We start from the raw sequence: 17,978 nt of genomic DNA on the forward strand, positions 1-17,978 counted from the left end.
CACTAAACCGTGGAAGCAACAAATTTACAATACCACGCTTGGCGCCTAATATCGACATTGGGAATGTCAACCAAATTTAATGTTGACCAAGCAGTTTCTCCATTGAATTGAACTGCCAGTCGGTTTCTTTGATAAAATTTAGTTCCTTGCGAAGGTTTTGCAAACGCTTAGCGTGGTTCTCAAGCTGCAGATTGTTTTCGCACATGTCCACGTATATATAGAATGTGACTCCTATGATTCCATCTTTGGATGGGGAAAGCTGCTGCTCGACTTTAGACTGAAGAAAGAAACAATGTGTACCGAAAACGGTATTAGTTAGGAAGCGAATTGATTGTGCCGAAAAGTATATGTCCTTTAATGCTACGATCATTATAATTCCGCATGTACGGGACACAAGCTGAACACGTTTTTTCAAATGCATAATTAATAACCTTATCCAACGGCTACTTACATGACGACGAATTGGATCCCTGTAAACTTGGAAAATGAGTTAAGTGTATCTGATAGGTTCTACATTCTGGCGTACTTTGGTTGGTGAGGTATTTGGCGCTTGAGTAATCGTTCATTCTTCACCCATTTACACCCTTCCGGGTGTTTTCCCAACTTACCGCCACCTTCTTGTGTAGCATGGCATTTTCATTGCGAAGTGCCATGACGAGTTCATCATTATGTCTCAGCATGCTAACCTCCAGCTTCAGCTCTTTCACATAATCTACCGTCCCTTTCAAGATGGTTCCTTTGTTGACGCGACCATCCTTGCCGTTCAGCTCACTGCTCGATCCTTCCATGTTTTTCGGCAACAGCGTTCCCAGTTCCTTGATCTTATCGTTTATGTTGAAACGACGACGCCTCTCGACTTCAATAGAAACATAAGTTATCATTTCATTTACCGATCGAAAATCGTTTCGACCTCAAATCGCGGACCATACGCATGGAACCCTTAATCGAACAACTTTTCACAACTTTAGCGCTTTGCAAATACATTGATAGCCAAAACCTTGTCCATTACAACATCCATCCATTTAGAGTTTTCCACCTTAGCCAGTCTTACCAACCGTATGACCCGTCATACAAACCAATCCGGCAGAAGAGCAGCGCTTTCTATGTTGCGATGGTTTCCAAAAGAACAGGGCATCAGAGTATACGGCAAGCCGGGGATTAGACTCGAAGAGCGATATACGCAGAGAATTGCTTTCATTGCTTCATGTTCATCAGTGTGGGACGATGGGTCTCATGCGAATCTCTACATGGTTGAGGAACGAAGCACACAGCGGGACGTAAATTGTTAACCTCAAAAATTGAAACAAAGCCTAAAGGACGCCATAACCCTTTCATGAAGCACGATGGAATGAATGGCACGATATCAAATTACGCTGACTTAGCGCTTGCGTTGAAATCCCAATGGAATAAGAATGCACTATTAGCTAGCATTATCGCTACACTTTGATCCCGTACGCTTTGAATAACTGCGGAATTATAATGACCAAGTGCACTTTTCTAATGATAAGCTATGAACGATAGCGAAAATCACTCGTTCCCATACTTACAATCGCCTCCTTGGACGTCAGGTCGCTGCTTGACATAGTTTGTATTGAATGTGTTAAGAAACACTTTTCTAAATCAACAATACACAGGAAAATCTATGGAAAATATGTTGTTGCGTAGCTATGTTGGTGTTAGAAAGACAACAATTGAAAACATTGTTGTCGGAATGACAGACTTCTCAAATAGCTTCCGGCTAGTGTTGGCAGAATCGAGATCAAGATCAATCAAAAGACAGGTCAGGTCAAAGCTATTTTTTGCTCCGCCCATGGTGGGTTCTAAGAGAGGTGAGCTCAAAAGCAAAGTGATTACTATCCAGGTGGGTTCATCCCGAACAAATCGCCTTCATATTTTTAGAAAAATAAAGGAAAAATTTGACAATCGTTGCGGGTTTTGTTTATGTTTACAATTTGCCAGTTGTTGTTTCCAAAGCTCTTTCCGATAGCGTAAGAATGCCGTATTTATCCTGTTCAGCTGTTTTTTGCAAAAATAACTCATGGAATGGGAAAAAATGCGATATAATGAAGATATTGTCGTGTTAACAAACACGTTTCGTGTAGCATTGTAGCAACAAAGTGTTAACATATGTGCCTTTGGACGACCTAACCGCTTTACCCATCTCGTCCAACCTCATTTACTAGATGAATTTGCAATATATCGTTGATGGAACTGTGTCCTCAGTAAATTTGTGGCTAATGAGGGCAGAGCCTTCCGGTAACCGTATCAACTAGAACCAGCAGCTTGCTAACGCGTCGTAATCCTTTTGTTGGTAAACAAAACCAGGAACGATTGTCAAAAATTGATTTCAAAATGGCTGCCACGACCAGGCCTTTGAGCTCACCTCCCTTAGGACCCACCTTGGTCAAAGCTGTTTTTTCCTCCGCCATTGTTGTGACAGTTGGTTAAAAACGTGTTTACAAAAAATTCCAGCATATTTGTGGAAGATCTCCACAGTATCCATGGTCTTGGGGATAGAAAGTGCTCTTCTGTGTGAAATCATGGGATATGGATCCTTTTGCTCGCTGTGATTGCCTAAATTAAGTTTGTTGGTCTGCCTTATACCCAGTCTTCCTCCAGAACATATGTCGAACGCTTCAATTCCTTGTTCTGTTGATGAAACATACCAATATTGCAGTTTTACCTCACTTTCCTGGCTGCTCGTGAAAGGTAAACAAAATTTCAACCAACTTTCAAAAAATTTCCCACGGTTTTTCTCTCGTTACATGGTATGCTGCGACCTCTTTTCCATTGACTTTGCTAAATTCCTAATCAAGGTTTATCCACCTTGTTCTTGTAGAGTTCTGTCTCTTTTCCACACAACTAATTTATCAAAAACTAGAAAAGAGTGAAACATATTTTCTAAGACAAAGTAGTGTCTTACAAAAACTTTTCGTTTGAGGGGTCACAAGTACAAATCGGTTAAGCGATCATAAATATATTGATAAATTTACTATTTCAGCTTTAAGTATCAACCAAGCACGTGCAGTTGTCATTAGCCGGTTCGGATTGTAAACAAAACATTAGTGAACGACAAGTTGTCCATTACTGCGAATATCTTAGGAATGGAGGAAATAGCCGAAGTAGGCGATGATGGTTTCGATTTGCAGCAAGAAATAGCTCGAAGCGCCTTTGCGGACATGTGCCACGATTGGGAACGTAACCAAAAATACGACCAGGCACTCCGGATAACGATTGAACGGCTTCACAAAAGTGGCAAGCAAGCAAATGTTCTGGACATTGGCACCGGCAGCGGACTACTCTCAATGATGGCTGTACGTGCAGGTGCAGACAGTGTAATAGCTTGTGAAGCTTTCCGCCCAATGGCGGACTGTGCCGAACGTGTGATAGCGGCAAACCAAATGGACGAGCGGATACGTTTGATCAAAAAGCGGTCCACCGAGCTAACAGTTGGTCCGGGAATGGATATGGAGCGACGCGCGAACGTGCTGGTAACGGAACTATTCGATACGGAGCTGATCGGCGAAGGTGCCATCGGAACTTATCGGCACGCGCTGGAGCACTTGCTGACGGATGATGTCCTGACGATACCGCATCGTGCAACAATCTATGCCCAAGTGGTAGAGTGTCCGCTCGCCCTGAACTGGCAGTGTCTGAAGACCTTGTCGAATGCCGACGGAGACATTCTGCTACGCGTTCCACCGGAGGTGACAGCCTGCCGAGGGTCAAGCGCGGTTTTTGATATACAACTCAGTCAATTCCCAGCACATAGTTTCAACGCCCTCACGGAACCGATGCCGGTGATGGAGTTTTGCTGGTCCAAGCTGGACGAACTAAAAACGGACCGCTGTTTTAAAAATCTATGTAAAGCGCGCACCTCTGGGTTCCCGCAAGCAGTCTTTATGTGGTGGGATTTAACGATGGACAAGGAAGCAAGCGTGGCGCTGAGTTGTGCCCCGTACTGGGCGCATCCCGATTATGAACACCTTAAAAATGCACAGGTTCATCCCGCGCGTCGGCTTCCGGAGAGCAACTTGATACCTTGGCGAGACCACTGGATGCAGGCAGTGTATTTCTTGCCGCCGGTTAAAATTCCTCTTCAAAAAGGACAAGAGTTTATGCTCCAGTCATACCACGATGAGTATTCGCTGTGGTTTAGCATTAGTGAAGAGACACCACTAACCCGTCCGCATTGCAGTTGCGGATGGCACATTGCACAGTCACGATCACGTATCGGACAGTTGAACGATAGCCTGCGCAATAAACGATATCTGAACTACTTCGAGCGCGTATTTTCCGGAGATTCGGTGGTGCTCGTCTTGAGTGAAGGTTCCCTGCTAGGGCTGGCCGCAGCACGCATGGGCGTCAAGCAAGTATTGCTCTACGAGCCGAACGCAATCTCTCGCCGCTGTATGGAAGCGTTCGTGGAAAACAATAATGTTCAAAATGTACAGTTTGTAACATCGGCCGATTCCCTCGAGTCGGAGCAGGTAGCCACTGTGACGCACGTGTTCAGTGAACCACACTTCCCTTCCGCCATTCTACCATGGGACAATTTGCACTACGGAGATTTGCTCAAAAACCTTAAACCGTTGCTTCCAGCGAGCGTGGCAGTCATTCCGGCTTCCGCAACACTTTACGGCTTACCGGTAGAATTTTTAGATTTACAAAAAATTAACGCCCCACTTGGTACATGCGAGGGTTTCGATTTATCGTTGATGGACAAACTAATCGAGCAACATTCGTTGTACGCGGATTCGCCGGTCGAAGCTCAACCACTGTGGGAATATCCAGCGTATCCTCTTGCCGGTGCCAGTCGTCTGATGGACATTGATTTTGTCGGTGATTTCGAGAAAACAAAACTTTCGAGTGGCAAATTCTGTCTATCTGAACCAGGTCGATGTAATGGAATCGCAATTTGGATCGAGTGGCACCTGGATGGTAGTCTTGGGCCGAAAACAACGATATCTAGTGGACCAGTAGTACCGGTAGAGGAGGCGTCCGATGAGCCGGTGCGCTGGAATATGAATTGGCGCCAGGGAGTACATTTAGTACGGAGCTTCCCCAATCGTGCAGCCATCATTCCTTGGACCGTTAAGTTTAATCCTACATTAAACAATGTATACTTTCAGTTTGATTATACTGATAAATAAATATTTGTATACGTCATAGAACCACAAAAGTTGTTTGCTTAGGATTGTTATAAACTTACAGTGACCGGCAGGAAAAAGTGCCCACTTCGAATTTTGTTTATTTTCGCTCAATATTTTTTTCTCAATCCAACTAAATATTCTGCAAGTATTTTTCGTATATTGATTTACATATTTCATATAAGATCCACTACTGAGTAAGCGAAAACAAACATATTTTGATTTTGAGAAAAAAATAATAAAAAGTGACAAGAAAAAGTGCCCACTTCAGTTATTCATTATTATGCATAAAAATAAGAAATAATAAATGCATTATGATATTTTATGTGTTCTCTTTTAGCCTGCTGAAGGCGTTTTGGCATACTTTCTACTAGGATTTTTAGTTTTTGGGGATTTTATTCTTCTCAAGCGCGCATTAGAGCTTCAAAATTGTCTTTTTTATTCGATACATCAGTTTTGTCCACCCTGGCATCGAGAATTGCCCACAAATTATTAATCTCCGGGCTCTGAGGCGGCCATTTCAACAGTTTTGTCCGACAAGCCGTCGAACTTGGCCCCGCCGGGCTGCGTCGAACTTGCCCCCGCCGGGAGAACGAACTTCTCTTCAAGGCCCGTCAGGATCAGTGAAATCTCCGAGTGAGTGATTTTGTTGCAGGATGTTTATGTTTATGTTGTAATCTGCAGTCTTAACACCGTTAATGTTCCCAAGGCTCCCCACTCCACTGGACGAAAAACAACCCCAGACCACCATATTGCCTCCTTCATGGCATATTGTGCCCTGGATGTGGCGAACCTGCAACATTGCCTCCTTCGATCTGCACTGTATACGTTCATGCCATCTTCGATTAAAACGTTCAAATTTTGATTCGTTAGACCACAGAACCGTTTTCCAGTACTCTAGAGGCATAGCAGCATGTTCCTCAGCGAGCTTAAGACGCTTGGCCTTATTGGCCTTGCTGATATAAGGGCGCCTCCTATCAAATCTGCTCTTTAACTCGTATGCAACAAGCCGGCGACGGATAATTCTTTCAAAAACTGATGGCTGAAGTATTTCCAAGATCTCCCTGACAGTTACTTTTGAATTTTTCTTGACCTCACGAATTATTTTAGCGTCCATGCGCGCATCTGTTTTGCGCTTGTCTCATCTACGAGGGCGATCCTCCACCGATCGGTGCGTTTGAAATGTAACTATGAATTTTCCTACCGCTGCGTTGTGGATTTTGTGCTTTGAATAAGTTACTTTAATGTAAATAAGTGCCATAAAAAATATTGGCTAAACCTCAAACGGTGGTTGCAGTGCTGACCGTAAGAACGCGCGGAAACGGCGGCGCGCCCGCAGCGAGCGCAGCGAGCGGACTGCGCTAGGTCTACCGAAAAAGAGAGTTTGTTAGGCCGCTAATAGACGGCGCGCGTCCGGCGCGTCCGCGTCCCGAATGTTATCGAAAATCAGTCAAAATGGGGTCTAATTGACGTTTAACGAATTGTCATTTACCCGCGTGGGACGCGCATCGTCTAGCTAACCACCCGCCATTTTGAACGCGCGTCGCCAGCTTAAAAATATTTTATTTTAAGAATTTAAGAAGAAAAACTCATTCTTTCTTAGCGTGGCAGGTGTGATGTGTGTTTTTATACAACATCCACTCAACGAACTAATTATAACTGAACATTTATATTGAAACGTCAACGGACGCGCTAGCGCGTGGAACGCAGAGTTGCTTGCTCGAAGCAACTCTGCGTCCAGGCAGGCGCGTCGGCTAGCGCGTGCCGAAAGTGACCTAGAAGATGTCAGTTTGACAGATTGTAGATAACATTCGGGACACGGCCGCTTAATGGTTTGAACAAACCTTTGGTGATGTTCGATAATTCGATTTGATTGTTATTATTACTTTTGGAGCGGTGATTGATACATGCGTACCATTAAAAGGAAGATAATATCATTTTACATAGATTTTATCACGAAACCCTACTAATAACAACCGATTTTTCCACATTCAATGTCCAAATCTGTGTTGACCATTTGATTTTGACAACTGCCGAACAGCTATGTCGACTTTGTCGACTCGATTCGAATGTTAGAATACCGAAAAAATCTCGATTCGAGACGAGCGCTCGCGTTCGAGACCGTTTCGAAACGGATCTCGGAATAGCTCTGTTAATTTTGGCGGTAAAAGAGTAAATGAGACCCCGGCCGCCATGTTTTCGATCGTGCCTACACCTCTTAGAGCCACGCTACACGAGCCGCAAACTTAAAAACTTTGCGGCGCAAAGAGGGGAACAGCCGAAAAGTTTACGTCAGAAACTTTTCAGCTCCGTGAGCTGAAAACTGCACCCGCAAAGTTTTTGGCAGCTAACCACAAACTCAAATGCGCCAGAAGAAGAAGATGAAGAAGAAATAAATGTAAACATAACAAATCTCAAAAACAAAATAAACGAACATATGCGGATAGAGCACGGACTACGATCGGATAAAATCCGTTCGACGGTCGGTGAAAAATGAACTCTGTGCGTTTATACCTTATATGTTCAAAGGTTCATTTGAAGCCTCCAGCTTCGTTTATACCTAAGGCGCTCAAGTGTTTCCGTGAAGTGGATGATCATTTCTTTTCAAACGAAGTCGTTGGTAATCATTTAAATAATTACACAAAATGATGATAAATTCATAAAAAAACTACAAATAGGATCCTCGTAAAAGCAATTAACACTTTTTTTTTAAATAAGAACCTTCAAATGTACGAATTCGTTGAGAATCCGCGGCTTAAAACCTCGCGGATTTCTTCCCATACAAACGGGAACGAAAGGATTTGCAAAAAGAGTTCATTTCGTTCATATTCAAAATGGCAGGTAAAATGAACACATTTGAGAGGCGGTGAGTGAAACTTGACAGTCAGATTTGCCCGCGCTTTTCAACGTGAGTGACCTTTGACAACTCGATACGAACGGATTTTATCCTTAACCTACACTTTTTATTTCGTTTGTTGCAATTTATGTTGTTTGAATACGCTTGCATTGCATTCATATTAATGGACAAAGTAATTTTTTTAATATTCTATGATACATGCCCACAAGAACTCGATCTCTTAACTCCTAGTATATATATAAAAAAAAACCTTGCGCGAAGTCGCGCGAATCGCGCTAGATTTTTTTTGCATGGATTTCAACGCCTGTCAGGCGACGGTGCAGTCTGGAAAGCGTGGTACGCTGTCGGAAAGAACTTTGGAAACAACAACTGGCAAATTGTAAACATAAACAAAACCCGGAACGATTGTAAAATGTTTCCTTTATTTTTCTAAAATTATCAAGGCGATTTTTTCGGGATGAACCCACCTGGATAGTAATCACTTTGCCCAAATCCGTCAAGTGGGATCGAATTCTTTGGAATCCGTCAAGGGATCGAGTCTTCGCTTTTTCGAATCCCGAATCTGCCGACACTAATCGGAAGTTTTGCTTCGATCACCTTTGCTCATGGTCTAATGCACGGTTAATGACTACGGTTATGGAATAGGGGATTTCATGTCCACCATATTGATTAAACTCAAGTGTCAAATATTGTTTATAAACAAAGGGAAAACGACGAGCACTGACGACAATTTTCCCTTTTGTGGAGGACCCATCCTTACTCATCGGATATCTTGATGAGAACGCCTATCTGGGACAACTGCGTATCGGCAGCAACTTTCTGCACTTTTCGGCGGCAACCAGATAGCACAAGCCTGCTTCAGATAGGCATGTGTTTCATTCACCTGTTTCACTAGCTTGATCAAGAAGCAAGACAGCGTTTCGTCGTCCACATTGCCTACTGTTCCGTTGACCGTTTCGCACTTTGGAAGACCCTTCAACGTGTACGCAAACACCTGACCAATAGCAATATGCAACGCGGGATCTTTGTTCAACTTCAGTAGCCTAAGAAACCGAGACAGCACCTTCCGGAAGTAGTACTCGCGATCGCCGACGGCCAGATAATCGTGGCAGTGAGCAGCATCCTTGCAAATCTGCCTTCGTGTGCGCTTAAATTATGAAAAATTTTACTTAAAACAGACACAATTACCACAACTGCAATAGCACTCCCCAACATAACGGTCGTTCTAAAAGCAAACAACATTAACCGGACTGTCAAAGGTTTCTTGTATTTTTCTTTTGACGATTTGTCAAAATGCTCTACAGTATTTGACCAGAGTATTACATTAGACCATGGTCTAATGTAATACTCTGGTCAAATACTGTAGAGCATTTTGACAAATCGTCAAAAGAAAAATACAAGAAACCTTTGACAGTCCGGTTAATGTTGTTTGCTTTTAGAACGACCGTTATGTTGGGGAGTGCTATTGCAGTTGTGGTAATTGTGTCTGTTTTAAGTAAAATTTTTCATAATTTAAGCGCACACGAAGGCAGATTTGCAAGGATGCTGCTCACTGCCACGATTATCTGGCCGTCGGCGATCGCGAGTACTACTTCCGGAAGGTGCTGTCTCGGTTTCTTAGGCTACTGAAGTTGAACAAAGATCCCGCGTTGCATATTGCTATTGGTCAGGTGTTTGCGTACACGTTGAAGGGTCTTCCAAAGTGCGAAACGGTCAACGGAACAGTAGGCAATGTGGACGACGAAACGCTGTCTTGCTTCTTGATCAAGCTAGTGAAACAGGTGAATGAAACACATGCCTATCTGAAGCAGGCTTGTGCTATCTGGTTGCCGCCGAAAAGTGCAGAAAGTTGCTGCCGATACGCAGTTGTCCCAGATAGGCGTTCTCATCAAGATATCCGATGAGTAAGGATGGGTCCTCCACAAAAGGGAAAATTGTCGTCAGTGCTCGTCGTTTTCCCTTTGTTTATAAACAATATTTGACACTTGAGTTTAATCAATATGGTGGACATGAAATCCCCTATTCCATAACCGTAGTCATTAACCGTGACCTTTGCTCCTCGGGAGGTAACATAGCAGAAAAAAGTAAGCAAAAAGAAAACACACACATATCGCCCTTTACTATTGTAGGGTGAACAATTTTGTCGGTGCCGTTTCGACGATTCGCTATACGTTGCTCTGGCCTGTAAAATTTCCGGTGGCCCCTTGGTGATCACGCTTAAAACAAGTCGAAAGCTTGGAAAAGACCAAAGCACTCCATTTTGAAGGAGATCAACGAAAAGTAAAGTCAAGCAACACCGACACTGGTCGAGAGTGCAAGTTTTCCTTTACTCGTCATTGACGTCTCCGGTGAGTTGCTTTACGGCGAAAAAAATCACCAGACGAAATTTTTGTCGTACCACGATAGCTGTCTCTGGAATCTAACTAACCGATAGGTGCGATTGAGCGTATGGGGTAAAACGGATTAATGATTATCGAAGCGCCTGAAAAGTACGATATATCCGGCAGTACTTGCTAAGCATCATTTTCATTCCTTGGTGTCAAGAGAGCCGACCCCGACAAGGGTGGAAAAATTGCCGTGTAGAAAGAACACCGTACTTTGTACGCCGCAGTGTGTTTGAACAGTGTATGCGAATAAGTGAAACATTAAATCTTTTTCTCTAAGTTGCTTGCTCCCATCAGCATAAAATGCAATCGCTTTTGGAATAATTTCAATTTGGAAATATTCTTGCGCTAGGGATCAATTAGAAATCACGCAAAAGCAACTAACACACCACCGTGAGGCAGCTATACCAATACCTTCATAGGAACACTTCGAGCTGCTGCTAAATGCACACATTCAGCAGAAAACGTACGAAGTGCCGCAGTTATCAGCATCCTGCTGTCACTGTGACGGGACCAGATGGTCAGGGAGCAAGAAGTGAAGTCCGGACGAAAACATCCCTTTTTCACATACGCAAACGCTGGTAGACGATGGATTAGCCAAAGTCGCCGACGAATCGTTGAATCTTCAATCTGTTAGTAAAACATTCGCGAGCGACAGGCAAGCTGCAAATTTGGTGAAAACGTTCAATAGTGTCGGCTTCGTTGCGATATATCGATGGGTATTTTATTTCGCTTGCGCATTTCATTCACATACTACTACGCACCCGGATTGCATCCGGCAAAGTTGTTCGTTTAGTTGTCAGGATAGTAATACTTGGGCAAATGTCATTTACAATTAACAATCTATAATAGTTCAAATGAACCAGGCGAAACATGACTCATAAACTTTCTTTTAATATCTTCCCTTCCTCCATATTTTCTGTATCTATTAAATTCTTCTGGATCACTATTTCTGGCATATAATGGACACACGGTATGGGCCAGCAGTTTAGTTGTTTGCTAAAGAAATCAACCCCCCCGCAGGAGCGACGACTGCAACGGCAGTCACTATTTCCACCCTACGAATCTGAAAGTCTGGACTTTTAAACAGTGCAGCAGCGAACATACTCAAAGATGGCTTCGTCAACAGGAGTTGGTGAGTATTTTCAATGTATTTTGGCTGTTTTAAGCACAAACTATGGTAGTTCTGTTCAAAGCATTGATTAATGATACTTAGTCATACGGTTTGGTTGTGCACTCGATCTGGGCACGAAAAAAATGACGTAGATGCAATAGTCTTTATTAAATTATCTCCAGCCTTTTTCTTTGCTTGCTATGTTATGCCTGCTTGAGAGTTTAGCTAAATGTTCCCATGTGATAAACGTTGGCGCTATAGGACCTATTTAAATGTACATATTTTGAATCATCATCGAAAATCAACATAAATCTTGATTTATAAGATACGCTCAGGATACTCTAGAAAGAATATAGATTATGTTAGAGAATGACAACTTTTACAAACATTTATTCCATTCATTGCAGTTGTTCCAAGAAACTTTCGCCTGCTCGAGGAGTTGGAAGCTGGCCAGAAAGGTGTGGGCGATGGTACAATATCCTGGGGTCTCGAGAATGATGACGATATGACTCTCACTCACTGGACCGGTATGATCATTGGTCCGCCTAGAGTAAGTGTTTTGCTTCGACATCCAAAAGCAGAAAGTTCAAATTAGGTTTTTTAATTGATGATTGTTTTGTTTTTCATTCTTCCAGACACCGTATGAAAACAGAATGTACTCTTTGAAGGTCGAATGTGGTGAGCGTTACCCAGACGAGCCGCCAACGTTGAAGTTTCTTTCCAAAATTAACATCAACTGCATCAACAGTCAGAACGGTGTGGTACGTACATTCCAAGCATTGATACATGGTAGAAGGTAGTCATAACGTTTGTGTCGTGGTTCAAAGTCAATCTTTTTGTGCTTGCAGGTTGATCATAGGATGGTTCCTGTGCTGAGCAGATGGAACCGTGATTACACGATTAAGACAATTTTACAAGAAATACGTAGGATTATGACGCTAAAGGAAAACCTAAAGTTAACACAGCCGCCGGAGGGTAGTTGCTTTTAGTGCACTTAAATCATCTCTGAAAATGGAAACACAACAACCGTCAGTGGAAAAGTCTTGAAGAGTGGTAATAAACAGAAGATGGATGGATATGAACGGAAATGAAAACGATTCAAGGAGAGTTACATTATCAAACAGAAGAAAAAACCTGCTAAACCGCTAATCGTAATATCCAACCAATAACGTACCAGAGGGTAAGCAGAAGGCAAACCCATACAACAGAGCAAAGAAGAAAGTAGCGGTGATACACTGTGGCTAACAAACTATCCCTTAGCCTGGGAATAATTGAAGAGAATGATAACAGAACCCTTGGCTGCTGCGAAAAGTTGAGAAAATAGTACCATCAGAAAAGCCGAAACTGTCCCGTGGTCTTCTGCCCAACATCACCAGCGTGTACGTCGCGTTTAAGACGACAAAAAGCTTTTGTTGTCGCAATGTGCATTCGTAAAAAAACCACTGTTGGTCCATTAGGGGAATCGTGATTACAGAAAATCTTTTAATCACCTTATTTTAGAGCCTACGCTGGCACCATAAAAGGAACTGCTTTCTGATGCTAAAACAGCTGTTGAAATCGATTAATACAATCTTCCACCCTTGCAGAAGATACAAAAAACCCATGTGAATGCGGTTTCCATAACTACCGAACCATTGGAATATTAGGAAGAGTTGTCGTATGGGATGAAAGAGAGAAATCACCAGTAGGGCAGAGGCAGAAAGAAAGTTAGAAGACTAGTGATAATAGTCATATCCCGATGTTGGGTTTTTTCCGGAACACTTAATCACATTCGAGGAATAACGCAGGCTTTCTGGCTGGTTTGTTTGTGTATCTATAGGTACAACCAAGATTGTTTAGAAAAGGAAAGTAGCCATGAAAGTTCAATCGTGCCGGCATTAGACCTTCGGGAATGTTTCGTACATGAATTCAAGGTTTTTGATCTTAGATTCCTCTTTGTAAACGACAATGCGATTCGCACGGACTTAAAACGGTGGAAAGTGGAAAACCTTTGTTTACGCGCTCGGTATATTAAATGGAAATCACATCAACTAAGCTATTTACAACAGCTTTTTCTTTTTTGCGTCTTTATCATGGATGATTGATTAACGTGGGCATTGCGAGTTGTTCGTGCCGTTTTGTTTTAACTGATCCTTCAACGGTTCCTCCATATTTCTTCGGTAGTGTCTTATCTTTAAAAAATAATTACTGTTTGATGTTTGTGTTTGGCTCTACGTATTTGTACGTATATTAGTTTCATTCGCATCATTACGAACACAATACAATTCATAGAGGTGAGAACAAAACATTAAGGGCGAAAGAAATTATATACTTTTTTAACATTAATTAAAGAAAAAACTGAACTCCATTGACATTTTGCAACGATTTTCAACTTGTTGGCCTGCATAACATGTTGTTTTACTTTGGTGTTGTTTTGGGTACTTTATTTCTATCCACGACTTTTCCATAGTATCATCTTAGGATGCTATAAATAGCAAGACGTTAAAATTGAAATACTTAAGTTTGAAGGGTTTGGTATTATTGCTTAGGCAATATACTTACAAATCAACATTAACCCATCGCTAACGCATATTTCATACCAAAAATGGTGAAACAGCAATGCAAATAATAAGAGTAAAATAGCAACGGAGAATCATCAGAAAACGTGGCGCAATTTTAGAATCACAAATAATTTCAACTGCTTCGGTTACTTAAAAAAATTAATAAGGAAATTAAACAGAAACTTGACAAAAATATGTCAAGGTAATGAATAAAACATGCTGCAATGTGAACATACCCACTGAAATTGTTATTTTTTTGTTGCAAAAAACTTGCATTAGAAACTTAAAACACGCTTCCGATTCCCTGTGGTTTGCTATTGGATTAAGTGATCGTGATCAATAAACGTAGAACACGAGACTGGCCTAAGACATAGGTAAAACAATGAAATATTTTAGTGTACCATTGCCCTTCAATTCTGTGTGCTGGAGTGGACATTGAATGTGATTAATCTTGTTCAACGGTAAGAAAAAACGGAAATATTGAAGACAAAGTACGGTTTAACTTAACAATGATCGTATTCTCTTTTTATTTCGATTTTTCCTAATCATTCCATTAAACAAGCGCATCAAAACGAAGAATAGCTCTGCAAACAGCAAAGTAGGTATTGGTTGCACATCGTTCCCAACCGTCAGACGGAATAAAAATTAGCAGGTTCCATGCAGTTCTTAAACATTCGGACAATTCAATCTAGACACAATCGTGCTGTCGTTTTGTTGAATAATTTTTATGTAGTGATTCGTACAATGGTAATTGAACTATACATGCACAGTTTTCTTTTAAAAAAAAACCTAGCCAAGAATCTGTGCAACGATGCGATGCAATGGAACCCGCACAATTTGGCAAAGCAGTGGCTGGGTTTCCCAGGAAGGGAATTAAAGGAACAGCGACCAGAAACGCAAGCGTTTGGCAGCATTGTAGCCGGAAGGTGAAATTGTATCCACAACATTTTCTAGTTGCCGGTGTTCTTCCTTGAAGCTGTTCCGGTTACTCTCTCTCCTCTCGTTGCATTTCCACTTCGCCCATTGCACAGATTCCTTGTCACTGTTACTAACGACAGCAAAAGCAGGCAGGTTTTAAATTTCGTTCTTCCTTTTCTGTTGTTGCTGGTTGAGTTGGTGATTTTTTTCATTCATTTCTGCTTTATTTTGCTTTAAGTTTGGGCGATAGATTTTCTTCCCCTCGATTACGGTACACAATATGTGTTGGCTGCTTTGTTGTGTCCCCCTAGTCGCTTCGACTCTTCGCTACCCCGCACATTACATCACATCGCTGGGTGCATTTGCTGTTGCTACTGGTTGCTTGCTTTGCTGGTGATTTTACTATTTTACTTGCTCTTTGGGTGGAAGGAAATCTTTCGCGTCTTCAGCGCGGCCCACTTGTGTCTCTTGATATAGTACGACAGTGCACCGAGGATCATAATGATGCCGACAGACTTGATACCCATGCGCTTGCGCTCGTCGTGATACGGCTCGGCGGCCCAAACCAGGAACGTCGACACATCCTTGGCTAGCTGGCTGGCAGTTGGTGGCGTACCGTCAGAATATTCAGCAGCCTGTAACAATAGGACAGATTAGTAAATAAGGTACAATTTTAAATTTTCGCCAATTTGAGTTTCGTTCAACGAATGTATGAAAAAAACGACACGAGACATAAACATCCTAACAATGACATAAATTTACATTGCATTTTGGTGCATCAGATTGCATAGCTTAAGGCGCAACGTGATGCAATCAAGTTTATAAAATTACATGAATCAATCCAGCAAAATAATCCTTTCCATTAATGCACCATTTCAGATAACATATTTTGATTTCATATATACTGGATCTGCATTATTCTAGCAATTAATTTAATGAACCATATTTGAAAATTAGAAGATGAAATATAAAACCAAGAGACCTACTTTTATGGTAAAACGGGTCAGTGCACTTACCTCGTTGTACAATGCCTGGGCCATCGAAATGGCTCCGCCGGGGAAGTAGGGGTTGTAATACTGACCCTCGCGCAGCACCACGCCTGCCGGTGGGTCGCAGTAGCCGGTAAGCAAGGCGAACAGATAATCCTCGCCACCGTGGCGTGCTAGTGCAATGTAGCTCAGATCGGGCGGGTAAGCGCCGTTGTTCGCAGCACGGGCCGCCTCCTCGTTCGGATACGGGCTCGGGAAGTAATCGGACAGCTTGCCCGGCCGCATGAAGTAGTTGCCGGCCTCGTCCGGTCCGTCGCGCACCTGGATTTCTTCCGCCTCGGCCTTAGCCTCCGCCTCCGTGTGCGACACGCCGACCAGATTACGGTAGGCGATGAAGCGCATCGAGTGGCAGGCGGCGCACACCTGCTTGTACACCTCGTAGCCACGGCGGACGGATGCATGGTCGAGGGAATCGAGCACTCCTTTATGGTTCCATGGCAACGCGGGTGGGTGCACTTCCGTACCCGAAGCAGCTACCGATTGCTCAAGGGCGTACAGCAGGGCTCCGGCCCCTCCAACCAACACGCCGGCTGCGGTTGCAACCTACAATAATGGAAAATGATTAACAAAAACAAATTCATCGTTCATGCGTTTGTTCAGACTCATCCAAAATACCTTTTGGCTCTTGGTCCAGGCGCGGGTCGTGGAGAAGTTTTGTACCTGTAAAAATGAATAAACAATTAAAATAGATATACGGTTTATCTTTGCTTAGGTACTTTTAAAGTTATTCAACAAAAATAAACATTGCCATTGGTTCTGATCGAACTCTACCCTAGCAATCATCAAATCCGTCCTACCCCGCAACAATTACATAATGCTCTCGGCAAAGAAAAACAATCAATACCGAGCGTGCACCAACTTGTTCCATTGTTTCCGTCGGTGGTTTACCGACAAATTAGAAAAGCTGTAAGAAGAAATAGTTTTGCTAAGGAAAGGCTACGAGATCGTCATCTTCCAGATAGCAACAATTTGGCTGTGTACAACGATCGATGAACATACTTTTGGATGCCACACAGATCCATCACATAACGCTCCGTGACGTTTATGAGAAGGCATATTTTTCTCCGTGCTATCATTACCAATTTCACAATTTTATGCATTTCATTTCACTGCGCTCGCGAAGGAGGTTTTGGCCGGATCTGTTATTGGATCGTACAGTTTTCTGAACATTCCGCACGTTCTGTGATTACACAACATTTTTCTCACTGTCGGGTCACTCTCGCCGTATTCTACGCTCGGGTCGACCGACCACGGGGGTGTCGTTTTGCACGGATCGCTCCAACATCGCTTCAGAACGGAATAGGACACTTGGGAAACACGCGTACATTTGCGTAATATTGATATTGAATTCACATTCCCCAACATGGGCCCGTTATTACCGACCTTCTGCAAGGTAGCACCACTTTTCGGGCTCAACAATCCGGATCCACAAATTCGTCCTACGAAAGCCGCCATGATTGGACTGCAACGGGGCAAGTGAAAGATTTCTCGCACACTCTGTCGTGACTGTGTCGAATGGTCGTTCGTTCTCGCTTTTGCCGCCTCGTTCCTACTTTGTCCCGCCGCACCGGTCGAACGAAGGTCCTGTCTGTTTGACAGATTCGCACACTGCGACGCGATTTCTAGGTGACGGATGTAAAGACAGCTGGGTTTTAATCGATCTCGATTGAGAACGATTTATGGCGTAAAATATAACATGATCTTCTAAAAACGGTTGTGTACCATAAATAAACTCATACAGTTTGTTTTCGAACAACAATCATCCTGCTATGCAGGATAATTTAAGAATTTGGGTCATCGTTTTGTTTTCATCGAAAAATCGATTAACAATGACATTTCGCTATATCGAAATCTACTGTATTGCTCCTTCGTTCGAATACTTCAAAAAAGTTGTTGTACAATGTTCATTCCAACGCAACAAAAGAAAATGATATAATGAGGGTCGGAAATCAATTTATAACTGTAT

General features: G+C 42.7%; 4 protein-coding genes across 4 annotated transcripts; 2 read left to right on the top strand and 2 right to left on the bottom strand.

The window, feature by feature from the left end:
- Positions 1-75: 75 nt before the first annotated feature.
- LOC131282106 (uncharacterized) lies at positions 76-1,736 on the bottom strand. Its single transcript, XM_058311501.1, has 2 exons — positions 1,548-1,736; positions 76-277 (listed from the first exon to the last, which is right to left on the bottom strand). Exons 1-2 carry the CDS (start codon positions 1,581-1,583, stop codon positions 77-79), a joined length of 237 nt encoding a protein of 78 aa, XP_058167484.1. The 5' UTR covers positions 1,584-1,736; the 3' UTR covers position 76.
- A 1,331-nt stretch (positions 1,737-3,067) lies between these two features.
- Positions 3,068-5,174, top strand: LOC131287381 (protein arginine N-methyltransferase 7). The gene has a single exon (XM_058316428.1). The coding sequence runs from the start codon at positions 3,105-3,107 to the stop codon at positions 5,151-5,153; it is 2,049 nt and encodes a 682-aa protein (XP_058172411.1). The 5' UTR covers positions 3,068-3,104; the 3' UTR covers positions 5,154-5,174.
- Positions 5,175-10,104: 4,930 nt separating this feature from the next.
- LOC131284701 (ubiquitin-conjugating enzyme E2 variant 2) lies at positions 10,105-12,762 on the top strand. Its single transcript, XM_058313567.1, has 5 exons — positions 10,105-10,355; positions 11,379-11,526; positions 11,913-12,055; positions 12,141-12,266; positions 12,354-12,762. Exons 2-5 carry the CDS (start codon positions 11,505-11,507, stop codon positions 12,492-12,494), a joined length of 432 nt encoding a protein of 143 aa, XP_058169550.1. The 5' UTR covers positions 10,105-10,355; positions 11,379-11,504; the 3' UTR covers positions 12,495-12,762.
- A 1,783-nt stretch (positions 12,763-14,545) lies between these two features.
- On the bottom strand, positions 14,546-17,554 carry LOC131282758 (cytochrome c1, heme protein, mitochondrial). Its single transcript, XM_058312298.1, has 4 exons — positions 17,396-17,554; positions 16,628-16,672; positions 15,980-16,555; positions 14,546-15,598 (listed from the first exon to the last, which is right to left on the bottom strand). Exons 1-4 carry the CDS (start codon positions 17,465-17,467, stop codon positions 15,371-15,373), a joined length of 921 nt encoding a protein of 306 aa, XP_058168281.1. The 5' UTR covers positions 17,468-17,554; the 3' UTR covers positions 14,546-15,370.
- Between the last annotated feature and the right edge of the window lie 424 nt (positions 17,555-17,978).

Source organism: Anopheles ziemanni, chromosome 2, assembly GCF_943734765.1.
Source record: "Anopheles ziemanni chromosome 2, idAnoZiCoDA_A2_x.2, whole genome shotgun sequence".
NCBI lineage: Eukaryota > Metazoa > Arthropoda > Insecta > Diptera > Culicidae > Anopheles > Anopheles ziemanni.

Bases quoted from the DNA above. Each gene is read 5' to 3' on its own strand.
- LOC131282106 (XM_058311501.1), bottom strand. From the start codon at position 1,583: ATGTCAAGCAGCGACCTGACGTCCAAGGAGGCGATT. The intron at 278-1,547 runs GTAAGTATGGGA...TTCTTTCTTCAG, and splicing joins TGACGTCCAAGGAGGCGATT to TCTAAAGTCGAGCAGCAGCT.
- LOC131287381 (XM_058316428.1), top strand. From the start codon at position 3,105: ATGGAGGAAATAGCCGAAGTAGGCGATGATGGTTTCGATTTGCAGCAA.
- LOC131284701 (XM_058313567.1), top strand. From the start codon at position 11,505: ATGGCTTCGTCAACAGGAGTTG. The intron at 11,527-11,912 runs GTGAGTATTTTC...CATTCATTGCAG, and splicing joins GGCTTCGTCAACAGGAGTTG to TTGTTCCAAGAAACTTTCGC. The intron at 12,056-12,140 runs GTAAGTGTTTTG...TCATTCTTCCAG, and splicing joins TGATCATTGGTCCGCCTAGA to ACACCGTATGAAAACAGAAT.
- LOC131282758 (XM_058312298.1), bottom strand. From the start codon at position 17,467: ATGGCGGCTTTCGTAGGACGAATTTGTGGATCCGGATTGTTGAGCCCG. The intron at 16,556-16,627 runs GTATTTTGGATG...CCATTATTGTAG, and splicing joins CCTGGACCAAGAGCCAAAAG to GTTGCAACCGCAGCCGGCGT. The intron at 15,599-15,979 runs GTAAGTGCACTG...CTATTGTTACAG, and splicing joins CCCAGGCATTGTACAACGAG to GCTGCTGAATATTCTGACGG.